Below are 12689 nucleotides of genomic sequence, written 5' to 3' on the forward strand. Positions count from 1 at the left end.
CCCACTCCCCCTGCTTGTGTTCCCTCTCTTGCTGGCTGTCTCTATCTCTGTCGAATAAATAAATAAAATCTTTAAAAAAAAAAAAAAAAAGGAAGAAAGGAGTTCTGAATTCCAAGCCACATGCAAATACATGGTGGTAACTGGCCCACGTTTTGTGTGATGCCATGATCCGGTCTGATGTATCACTGGGGACACCCTGCTGAATAGACACAACATGACCTGAGAAGTACTATTCTGTCTACACTGCTTTTCTGTCTACACTCTTTAGGGTGCCTTCCCTTGCTGGCAAGCTGTCAGCTGTCCCGTTGCACTGTGATCAAAGACTCTGCCCCTCTCTCCTCTCACTTGAAATTGACCATTTCTGGCTGGAAAAGGAGGGCTGGTAGACAAAACAGCCACACCTGTCAGAACGGCATGGAAAGGAGAGTTCGGCACCTCTAAGGAAGGGCCAGGGCCCCTCCACCCAGGCCCGGGCTGCCCTTCACACAGCTGCCGCAAGCACCCGGGGGCCCGCACTGCACATTTCAGGGCTCAGAAGGCGGCAGAGTGCCAGAGGATAGCATTCCTGCTGTGAACGAGGGCGCGAGGTGCTGAGGAGACCCACCTGGGAATAACCAATGATGTTCCCACTGGGGTCGAGCACATTAAAATTGATGACCGGACCCTGCACCTCCGGGCTGCTGAACTCAGAGTCGCTGTAAATCCGCACGACGGGGGCTCCACTGGGGTACCGGAGAGCAGACAGGGCAGTGTAGGTGTACTGAGCCAAGGTGAAGGTGTGCAGCGTTATATTCTCCATTCCACCTCAAAAACCATTGTGAAACGTCAGAGAGAAACAGGAACTTCACATGTAATTCACTCATTCTATTTATTTATTTATTTATTTATTTATTTATTTATTTATTTGAGAGAGACAGAGCGAGCACAAGCAGGGGGAGCAGCAGAGGGAGAGGGAGGGGCAGACTCCCTGCTGAGCAGGGAGCCGGATGTGGGACTCGATCCCACGACCCTGAGATCATGACCTGAGCCGAAGGCAGACACTTAACCAACTGAGCCACCCAGGCGCCCCAAAACAAGAGCGTTCTAATCAACAAAGCTGAAGCTCAGATTAATGATTGTAAATACTGGTAGAGAGTGTGTGGTACTGTCCGTATGGTTACTGTGTAGATGTGGGGCCCTGAGCAACACCTGACTGTTGCTGTTCTGTGGAATCTTCCACAGGAATTCTTGTCATCCTTCTTTTTTCTTTTTTTAAGTTAGACCCTTGGGTTACAAGTGGCAAAAATGCACAATTTTATCTTTATTCATATTTAAAAATTTTTTTTTTAATTTTATTTTTAAGTAATCTCCACACTCAACGTGGGGCTCGAACTCATAACCCCGAGATCCAGAGTCGCATGCTCCACCAACTGAGCCGGCTGGGTCACAGTTTTATCTTTAAAAGTATCCTTTTGTTGTTGTTGTTTCTTTTAATGTTTAAATCATTTTAACACTATCCAAATCAATTAAGGATACGTGTGATGACATGGATGAACCTTGAAAACATTATGTGAAATAAGCCAGAAACAAAAGGACAAATATTGTGTTATTCCTCTGATATAAGTGCCTAGAATAGGCAAATTCATAGAGACAGAAAGGAAAATCGAGATTACTTGGGGCTGGGGGAAGGGAAAAAGTTTGCAATGATGCTGAGGCCCTAGAGACGCTCAGCGCTGGATGGCTGCATAACAGTGTAAATGTACTCAGTGCCACCAAAGTGCACACTTAAATTGGCTAAAATGGTGCATTTTATGTTACAGATATTTCACCACATTTTTTTTCCAAAAGAGCAAATAAGTAGAAATATTCAGGGTTTGCTTTACTGTGGCACTGATATGGTCAGTCTGCTTTCAGTTCAGAGGTGCCCCTGCCCCGCTTGCGGTGTGGGTATCTACTCATCTCTTTCCTTGGAAAAGTGCTCATTGCTCATGCTTGTCTTTATTATCTCCTCTTTGTCCTGGATGATGTCCAGTCACCTCCCTGCATTACCATCAGAGCTACCCTCCCCTGCCTTCCCCTCCCGTGAATCTTGTCTGCCCCCAGTCCTGGGCTCAGGTTGGGAACCTAAAGGGTCTCGTTATAGTGACGAGAGAGAGAAAGGAAGGCCTACCTAATTATTAAGCCACATCCCTGGTTCACCACAACTCCAGCTCCATATGGATGGTACGAGCAGTGCCAGCCAGTTCTAGAAGCTCAGCCTCTGGAGCAGTGCCCAGGAGCGCAACCGGATGGCGGATGCCCGGCTCATGAGTCAGAGGTTCTTGCAGTCATGTATACCTTTGTGGCAAGCTCCACATGATGGGAAGTGGCATCTGTGTGCGTGTCAGCCCCCACTTGCCCACACACCCCAAACACTTGCCAGGAAAGAAAACGTGCATCATTGCAAAGTCCACAGCAGAGACAGAGGCCGGGGCTCAGGGTTAGGCATTTTTTTTAAGATGTATTTATTTATTTGACAGAGAAAGAGAGAGCGCACACAAGCAGGAGGAGGAGCAGCAGAGGGAGAGGGAGAAGCAGGCTCCCCGCTGAGCAGAAAGCCTGGCACAGGGCTTGATTCCAGGACCCTGGGATGATGACCTGAGCTGAAGGCAGACGCTTCACCAACCCAGGTGCCGCAGGCACTGTGAAGGCCTAGGTTGAAATCCCTGCCCTCTCAATACTACCTCCCTGACCCTGGGGAAGGCATTTGACCTCTCTGAGTATTAGCTCCTCAAGGGCAAAGCGGGCTCGTCAGAGAGCGCCCCCGTGTGACCGGAGGGAGGACCTAGCAAGGGACCGGCTGAGTAAGGTCTCAGGTCTGTAACCATTCCCAGTCCAGGGACCGAGGACGGCTCCTTTGTGGCTGTGAAGCTACTCATCTCCTGATTTACAGTATCTCTTACTTGTTAAAATGTTCTTTTAACTGGCCAAAAAAAGAGGGGGGGGGGCACTTCAGTCTCTTGCTCCTACCTCAGAAGTCATTCTGAAGTTCTTGAGAATAAGATTCAACTGTGTTCCGGGTTCAGCAGCCAAATGCCAGCCAGTAGCACTGACCCTCTCTCCTTATCCAAACTGCACCCATTCCAGGAGCAAATCTGACCCGGATGAAAGTGTCCACTGACCTGTGAGGCGCTCCAGGGCATCAAATCCATGTTTTAGTGCTATCACATCAAGGAACGAGATGGTGCCGTCTTCAAACCTGTAACAGTGTTGAGGGAAACAAGGTCACACTGTGGCCAACATCTCCCTGTGCATTTTGTGCTGTGTAACAAAGTTCTGATTTTTGGCTTAGCCACAGTCCCTGAATACTTTGTCTACCGCCTTATAAACCACTGCTCGCTCTCCCCGTCAGGACACAGGGCTTTGCACACCCAGATCCATGGACCACCTCTGGCCCTGACTCGCTCGGCAGCTTTCTTGGGAGAGGATGGCCATGGTAATAAAGGGAACTAAAAGACAGTCACCACCTTGAGAAACGCTATCCTGCCCCATGAAGACTGACAAAACCTCAAGTGCTTCGGGCTCTTGAAATGCTGCCCTTGACCCCAAGAGAACACCACTGACAGGGCATCGGTTCAGTGTGATCAACGTGCTATGCGTCAGGATCCTGAACTCTATGGAACCACATATCATCTTGGAAACACTACCATTCCAAACTCTGTGGAACCCAAGTATCATTTTGGAAACTGAGTTCACAGTTTCAGAGGGAAATGGCGTCCCAGGGAGAGGTTGCAGTAAAGACCCTAGGCTGGCCGAGGCAGGCACACTTCCCGAGTAGCAAGAACGTCAGTGCCGCTGGGAACGCGTGTGCGTGAGCTGGGAATGAGCTGGGAATGAGCTGGCAAGGTGGAGAGTGGTGGGAGACAAAGTCAGAGGACATCTACCTTGGGGAGATACCACGTGTCTGAAGGGCTCTGAGCAGAGAGTGGGGAGAGGACGGGACCCAGGCTTTGACAAGCAGAGTCAGTCGTCACACTGCTGCAGGAGGGGGGGAAGCTCGGAGACAGGAGGTTTCAGGGAGCATGGGATGACGATGGTGACAAACAGCAGCCTCTGGGAACCGGGCTGTGAGTTGTCAAAGCAAGTTGAAGCTTTCAACGGAAATACTGTGCTTTGTATTTTCATATTCTAGGGATAAGATTTGCTCAGAATATTGTTACTGAAACATGAATTTCTTTATAAAACCAATGTATTAACAATTAATTATGAATCAAGTATATGAACCAACAATTAATAATGAATCAATTGTGAATTAGTTGATAATGAATTAGTTGATAATGAATCAATTACTAATTGATTAATCACTAGTTAATTAATAAATAATCTTTAATAAAGTAAACAGCCTATAATGACTTAAGTTATTGATCAATAATAAGTAATTATTTATTCATCAGTAATTAATAGACTATTGGGGGAAAGGAAGGTTTTTGTTTCCATCAAAGGCTTTATCTCCTTGGGTTATAAAACGATTAAGAACATGGTTTGGGTACATGTACAAAAACCATTTGGGTTGAGTATTAAGGCTCTTGAGTTCTAGTCTTAAGTTCACAAGAAAAAAATGAGGCTTCTAGTGGTAAGTAAATACCTTCAGCTTTCTGGGAATCTTGGTGCAGCACCTGCCATGAGGCAACCTGCCCAATCGAAGGAAGCCCAGCCCAGCCCACCCGCATGCTGCCCGTTTCGAGCTGCCCCACTTCTCCTGGCCTTCAGATGCTCCTATGGGCTCAATAAAGTTTGAGTTGTTATTCTGATCTGCCTTTAATTTGTATGATGTGTGCCTGTCATTCTTTTCTCACTTGGTTATTTTACTTGCTATTTTATCACACTTGGATACAAAATGTTTTACATTAGCATTGCTGTTTCAGAATCCCCCAGCTATGGAGAAGTCCTAAATACAAGAGACACCAGGGGCACCTGGGTGGCTCATTCAGTTAAGCATCTGCCTTCGACTCAGATCATGATCTCTGGGTCCTGGGATCAAGCCCTGTGTCAGGCTCCCTGCTCAGCAACGAGTCTGCTTCTCCCTCTCCCTATGCTGCTCCCCCTGCTTGTGCATTCTCTCTCTCCCTCTCTCTGTCTCTCTGACAAATAAATAAAATCTTTAAAAAAAAGACTTTCTTTTTTAAAAAAGAAGAAGAAGAAGAAGGAAGGAAGAAAAAAAAAACACGAGGTGCAGAGATCAAGTCACATGCCCGTGTCCCCACAGCTGGTGTGGGGTAAAGCCAGGATTCAACCGCAGCAGTTCAGCTCTGGGGCCCACACACGTGACAGCGACTCTACCGCCAGGGACACGCCCCCACCCGCAGAACCCTGAGTCTGCACCTGGATCTGTGCGGGATCTGACCCACCTTCCCATCCAGGCCCCAGGCCTTCTGAGGCACCAGCAGGGTGACTAGCTCCCCAATCCCATGGTACTCCCCCCTGCTGGCCCCAGCAAGACCCTGGGTCGACTGCCATTTTTACCCTCTCACGCCATTGACCTTATGGGTCCCAGCCATCCCCACGGGAGAGCTCCTGGCTCCCCACACCCCCTGCCCTGCTGCCTGAGGAAGACAGAAACCCACAAAGCTGGGCCGTTTGCAGGCAAGCAGCCACCTGCCCTCAAACCCGCTTTGTCACTCACAAGGCTCGCAGAAGCTGCCCCACATGGCCGATGGCCTCTGAATTAACCTAATCTTCTTGCCAACCAGCTGCCAGGCTGAGCGGATTCCAGCCGCTGAATAGCCAGTTGGACGGTCCGTACACCAACCTGTCCCGAACATGCCATCTTTCTCAACGGCTGCTTGCATCAACTCTGGGACAAGGCCTGGTGGGCCCCCCCTCCGTCCTCTCCTGAGAGCCCTTCCCCTCTCCTGCCTGCGGCCCTCGTCCTCTCACAGCTGTGGAGAAGCCCACAAACGGGGGCCCTGTTCACTAAGCCGCCTGGGGCAGCTCCAGCCCACCTCGGCCTCCCAGATCGGAGCCCTGCCGCCAGCCTCCGCCCCTGCCTCCACTCCAAGCCGCCCACCACCCCACCCAGTGGCCCAGTCTGGCCCCTTGCACAATCGTCTAGGTGCCCCAGGCCAGCCCCTTGCTGAACTGCAGCCAGCCATTCCCAAGGGGAGCTTACCTTTCAGCCACCGAGCGCCTCGGGATATAGAAGTCGTCGCCGGCAAGGTAGGCAGCGGCCGTGCCCCCTCCAAAGTAGGTTTTCCTCAGCAGAGGAGCCACGCGGTTATTCACCAGCAGGGCGCCCAGGCCGGTGGGGAAGCCAAAGATCTTATAGAAGGAGATGGGGACAAAGTCGGCCTGGTGGACCGACAGGTCCAAAGCGGACGTGCTCACGTAGGAGGCCGCGTCGAGCAGCACGAACCACCTCCCAGGCACGGCCACGGGGCCCCTGCGCCCGGCCTGGACCTCTGCTATCCAGGACAGGGGGTATCTGGTTCCGGAGAAGTTACTCTGAGCCGGGTAACAAAAGAGATGCGGAGGCTGGCCGTCGGGGGCACGCGCGCCCGAGCCCCTTGTCTCCGCCCGCCGCATGTCCTCCGGCCGGACCGGGACGCAGGTGACGTTCAGGGCCATGGCGACCTTCCTCATGCCCACCACGGAGGTGTGGCTGTCCGTGAGGTAACAGAACCGGCTCCCGCCGCTCTCCGGGCCCGGGGACACCCACGGGAAGGCCTCCGCCACCAGTTTCAGAGCAGCCGTGCTCCCTGCCGTGAAAATCACGCTGTAGTCCTCCGGGGAGGTGTGGAAGTGCGCCAGAATCCTGGAAGAAGCACAGCGTCAGCCAACTGCGCGCTCTCGCTGGTGTCGCGTGTTCAGAGGCAGCCGTATTTCTACGACACGGGGCCGCTCTCTGCCTTCGTATTTAAGGAAAAAGCCCGGATCAGCTTCGCCACAATGGCGAAGTGGGGGCGGGGGCAGAGCAGGCTGCCCGAGGAGACGACAAACAGGCTCGGACTGGCAAACGCAGCTCCACCTCGCACGTCCCCCACCCCCACCCCAGAGAAGATAAAAATCCACAGGGCGCCTCGGTGGCGCAGTCGCTCCAGCCTCCGACTCTTGATTTCGGCTCAGGTCCTGATCTCAGGGTCGTGATCTAGCCCGGCCTCTGGCTCCACGCTCAGCGGGGAGTCTGCTTGGGAGTCTCGCTCTGCCCCTCCCCCTGCTCGCGTGAGCTCGTCTTCTTCTCAAATAAATAAATAAATATTTTTTAAAAAGATAAAAATCCACAACAACCTTAATCCTAGAAAACACTCTCTCCTTCGTCTGCTCTCTGGCTCTACTCACGGCAAGGTTTAAGTCATCAACTTATTTCGTGGTGCCTTTAATATTGGCAGCCCAGCATCCCTTGCGAATTGGAAATAACTTGAAATTATATCAATTCAAGTAACTTTAGGCACCACCTGGAAATTACTTACTAAAAACTAATTATTATATGTGGAAAAATATAAAGAGCTGTTTCAAGTTCACATATTAGTTAAAAGATTGGGGGGTTAATAATGCCTGATGAAACATGAAAAGAAAGCCCAAAGAAAACATTTTTCCTCTCTCTGAAAATGAGACTTAGGAAACTGGGTCCCTCCTGGTCACTCTGGCCCCCAGGCACTCTGGCATCAGCCCAAAGCCACATAGAACAGCTGTGCACACCTCAGGGCTGCCCAGCTGTGCTTCGGGGCTTTCCCACTCTGTACCTACTCGCTCTCACCTTCCCGTCCTCTGCCCCTGATGCTTGACACTGTGCACGTGACCATGTAGCTGCACGTGATCTTCCTGAAACCAACTCAGAACCTTTGTGGGATGCGGTGGGTGGTAGGAAAGAAGTCCGTCCACCTGGGAGTGCCGATCAGGCTGGCACCTCTGACACTCACCTGTAGCGCACATGCTCCACGGTATCGTGGGTGAGCCTGCTGCTGATATTCTGGCTGTGAGGATTACCTGGCAGGTTACAGAGACAAAGCCATCAAGTCACTACTTCCATTTCTCCTCTGCATTCCTCTAAAACCCTCTCCTTCCGTGTCTCAAAAAATTAAGCATAACTACTATATGACCCAGCAATACCACTCCTATATACTTAAGGGAAATGAAAAGGCGTGTCCACACAAAGATTCATGCACAGAAATGTTCATAGGCAGGTTTATTGGTAAAGTCAAATTCTGGGAACAACATGAATATCCATCAGCTGATGAACAGAGAGACAAGATGCGGTATATCCACACAATGGGAAAGTATTCACAACAAAAAGGAACAATCTACTGGCTATGTCATGAATGAACCGCAACAACATGCTAAGAAGTCACTTACTGTATGATTCCATTTATATGAAATGTCCAGCAAAGGCAATGGTATAGAAAGAGATTCAGAAAATAGTGGATTAGTGATTGCCTGAGACTGAGGGGGCAACAGGGATTGACTATAAACAGGCATCAGAGATCTTACTGGGGGAGTGAAAATGTTCTAAATAATTTATAATAGTAGTAGCACCACTTGATAAAGTTACCAAAATCACTAAATTGTACATTTGAAATAGATGAATTTTATGATATGTAAAATATAATTCCATTTTTTAAACAATGTTTTAAACAAATAAACCAATTCCTGTAGAACGAGATGGGATCCAGGAAGAACATTCTGGAGATGGAAGTCCGCTCATAGGCAACCAGGCCAATGTAAGAACCTTTGCTGCAAGTTCCCTGAAAGGTGGTTCTGATAATTCCAGGGAACCAAGTATGCAACCTCAGGAGGCTGCCCTTTCCCCCAGTCATGAGACAGAGCCATGAACACCACTTAACCTAAATCCCCCTCTGTTGTCCTGTGTTCACACCCCTGCTACTGGCATCATTCCTGCACACATCTAATTTCTCCAAATATGTGAAGGGGGCCATCACATCTCACTTTAGCCCATTCTCAAGGTTAAAGTCTCTCCTAATTTCACTTGTCGATTTCTAGTTTTCCTCCCCTTCTCGGATCCCCCCAGGGTGTGCCCCAAAGTATCATCATCATCTCTCAAAACACGGCCCCCAGACGAGGATGCAGACCTCTCAAGGGGCAAGACATGCAGGGATCAGGCATAAGCATTTCTCAGGAGCAGGACCACAGATGTGCGTTAACACAGTCTTGACCTTTTTTGTTTTAGGGTTTGTTCCTTTGTTTTCTCATTCCATGCCATCTGGTCACACTGGATTTCTGGCCACTAAAGCTACCAATGTTCCTTTTCCATATGCACTAGTAACCAGTTGGACTTGGTACTTCCCCTTACTGTCTCTCAACACGCTGGTTTTTAGCCCCACACCATCAACATAACCTACAGTCTAGATGTTGTTGCCCCTCGACACCTTTCCCACCGTTAGGACTCTTGCAAAGGTTCAAGTCTTGTGGATCTCCTTGCAAATCATGGATTCAAATCAAGATAAGGTCCCTCACTGGCATCGCTCCTAGAAACTATTCCCCAGATTTAAAGCTCCGCTGGCTGCCCAGGATCTTAGTGTGGCATGATACGATTATCATCAACTGAGGGGGTCTGGGGAGGGCTCAGGGCTGGTGCCCTGGAGATCCAGCTCCCCCAGCTCGGGCGCTTCCTGACTGTGTGGCCGCGGGTTAGCCACCTACCCTGTCCGGGGCCCAGTTTCTTTATCTGTAAAACAGGAGTGAGGACAGAACCTGTATCTTAGCTCCTTTGATAGCAGTGCCTGTACCCTAGTTTGTGGGAGAACGGAGGGGGAGGGTGGAGCTAAAGCATCTGGAGCAGTCCCTGGAGTGAGTGTTCAGGACACCAGGGCACTCACCGCTCTCACCCCTCCTGCATCTGCTACTGCTGCTTTCAGTTCAAGCTCCCTTTCCAGGCTGCCCATGCCATCCACAGTGACTGCCCATGCTTTCTAGAATAAACATCAGACTTCACAGGGCACCTACAATGCCGCTCCCTACCTCCTCCACTCTCCTCCCCTCCTCTGTGCTCTAGGGCTAATTCCCGGAACCACTAAGGGTCTTGGTTCAGGCTATTACCTCTGCCTGGAATGCCCTTCTCCTCCTCTTTCCTGTGTGAATCCCTGCTCATCCTCCAGGACTCACCCCACTCCTAAGGCAGCTTTTTCTGACACTCACACTGCCAACGCTGTGGCCCTTCAGCCACACCCCCCCCCAATGGTATTGGCGGGGGGGGGGGACTTTTGTTCACAGCCCTTCACATAGCTGGTCATTCACATTTATTTTCACTTGATTAAGGTCCTGTGTTGACTAGATCGCAGTCCATGAAGGCAGGACTGTGCTTCCTTTGTTTTCAGGATAGCACCATGCCCCCCTTAGCAAAGTGGCTCAAAAAACATTTACAGAGTGAAAGAATGGGGGGCACCTGGGGGTGTAGTTGGTTAAGCGTCTGACTCTTGGTTTTGGCTCAGGTCCTGATCTCTCAGGGTCATGAGATCCAGCCCCACAACGGGCTCTGCACTCAGTGGGGAGTCTGCTTGAGGTTCTCTCTCTCCCTCTCTTTCTGCCCCTCCCCCCTGATTATGCTCTCTCTCTCTCTCTCTCTCTCAAATAAGTGAATAAATCTTTAAAAAAAGAAAATGCCTGCATATCCTTCCTGCCACCCTACGCTCTGCACTGCCCTGTCCCACAGGGTCATCCCACCATAAACACAACAACTTTGTACCTCTGTGCCCTTCTGACACTGACCCCTCCTTCTAGAAGTAAACTGTGTCCCTGAGGTAATTCTTCCTATCCTGGTAGTGCATGTGTTCTAGGGACTGACCCGAGGGCTTGCTGACCCCCTCTCCCGTGGAGCCCATTCAGCTCTGTGTGCTCAGCACAGCCCTGGTCTATTAATCTGACGGTTAGTAAGCAGGGATATCAGCTGAATGTAGTTGGCCCCTATTCAATGCAAAACCAGTTTTGGTGTGTTGTTCTTTACCATAAACATTTTCCATGAGATCTTTAGTGAAGCTCGTGAGCTGACTCTGGGGGAAGAGTGTGGCTCCTGCATGGTCAAGGTAGACAGTTCCTGAAAGAAAACGCAGAATAACACTGTGGTTATTTTTCAGACGTATTCCACTCATTTCACCTAGATCCGGGTTGTGCGAGCTAACCCTCACAGGGGGCACCACCAGGCTACCGACTTCTCCCAGCCTCTTGATAGGAGCTCCTTAATCCAAATGTAGGCATGAGCAATGGAAGGTTGCACTTTCCATATTGAATGACCTTTACAGCCCCAAGCAAGCCTTCCTGATTAGCCAGCTCTTTTGTGACCGTGGAACAACATCCCACACAGAGGAGGAGCCCAACAGACATTTGTGATTCCTGACGGTAAAGCAATTTCACATTATGACTCACTTCCTCCCTGGGATTTCCTTGCCGCTTCCCTGGCAGGCGAGCCCTGATTCTGCTTTCCTGCATGTGAATTCTACATCCCTCAACCCTAGAACAGCTCCAACAGCTTTGGACAGTACTAGGATCATAAATGATCTTCCTAGAGTCTCTCATCAACAGAGACAGGCAAATTTAGATGAAAGTGAGATACTGAGGTTTTTCCCATCAGACGGTGGAGACCAGAAGGTTGGATAACTCACCATGTGGACGAGGGTGCTGGAAAACAGGCCCCCTGGAACAAGGCTGGTAGGAGGCTACATTGATAGAAATTCTTTATGGACAGCAATTTAGCAATATCGATCGCACTTTAAAAGCAAACCCATGGGGCACCTGAGTGGCACAGTTGGTTAAGCATCCGACTCTTGGTTTCGGTTCGGGTCATGAGCTCAGGGTCCTAGGATTGAGCCCCACACTGGGCTCCGAACGCAGCAGGAAATCTGCTTAAAACTCTCTCTCCCTCTCCCACTGCTCCTTCCCCATGTTCTCTCTCTCTTAAATAAATAAACAAATCTTTAAAAAATAAAATAAAATAAAAATAAAATGAAACCCTCTTTGACCCAGCAATTCCTCTTCTGGGAATTCATTCGTAAACCCCCATGGTTTGTGAAATGGCCAGCACGTGAGGACATTTAGTGCGACATAGGCTGCAACAGCAGGAGACTGGAAATGACTTAAATATCCACGAACACGTGTTTAAAATAAAGAATTCTTGTACCTCCATCTAGCACTTTATAAGGACTGACAGGAAGCAAACTCTGAGATACACTTTCGAGAACATCAATATGAATAGATTCATTCCTTCTTTCATTCACTTAAATGTTTTGTGGGGTTTTTTTTTTGTGTAGAATGGATTTTTTGTTTCTTTTATAACAGCTTTATTGAGATATAATCCCCATACCATAAAATTCACTGTTTTAGTGGTACTTTTAGCAGATTCACAAAATTGTGCAACCATCACCACTATCTAATTTTATAACACTTTCATTCATCCCAAAAAGAGAGCCCATACCCATTACCAATCACTCCCCAATCCATCCAGCCCTAGCCCCTGGCAACCACTAATCAACCTACCTTCTGTCTCTACAGATTCGCCAATTCTGGGCATTTCATGTAAATGGAATTATACACTCTGTGACCTTTTGTGTCTGACTTCTTTCACTTAGTGTAAGATTTTTCGGGTGCATCCATATTTTCATGTCGTTCCTTTTTATGACTGAACAGTATTCCATTGTATGGACACACCACATTTGTTTATCCACTCATCCCATGATAAACATGTGGGTTGTTTCCATTTTTTTGTCTATTATTAGTGATGCTGCCAT

At 49.2% G+C, this 12689-nt stretch overlaps 1 protein-coding gene across 2 annotated transcripts in view; it reads right to left on the reverse strand.

Moving 5' to 3' along the window:
- Nucleotides 1-12689, reverse strand: part of MOCOS (molybdenum cofactor sulfurase) — a 62602-nt gene that overhangs the window by 45295 nt on the left and 4618 nt on the right. For both annotated transcript variants that reach the window (XM_087869865.1, XM_045777880.2), the window contains exons 2-6: nucleotides 10913-11002; nucleotides 7875-7941; nucleotides 6128-6769; nucleotides 3141-3217; nucleotides 605-804 (exon numbers count right to left, since the gene is read on the reverse strand). In XM_087869865.1, the coding sequence (XP_087725991.1) occupies nucleotides 605-804; nucleotides 3141-3217; nucleotides 6128-6769; nucleotides 7875-7941; nucleotides 10913-11002 (1076 nt within the window). The remainder of the gene's footprint in view (nucleotides 1-604; nucleotides 805-3140; nucleotides 3218-6127; nucleotides 6770-7874; nucleotides 7942-10912; nucleotides 11003-12689) is intronic.

This window comes from Ursus americanus, chromosome 19 (assembly GCF_024610735.1).
Source record: "Ursus americanus isolate L20-20 chromosome 19, mUrsAme1.1.p, whole genome shotgun sequence".
NCBI lineage: Eukaryota > Metazoa > Chordata > Mammalia > Carnivora > Ursidae > Ursus > Ursus americanus.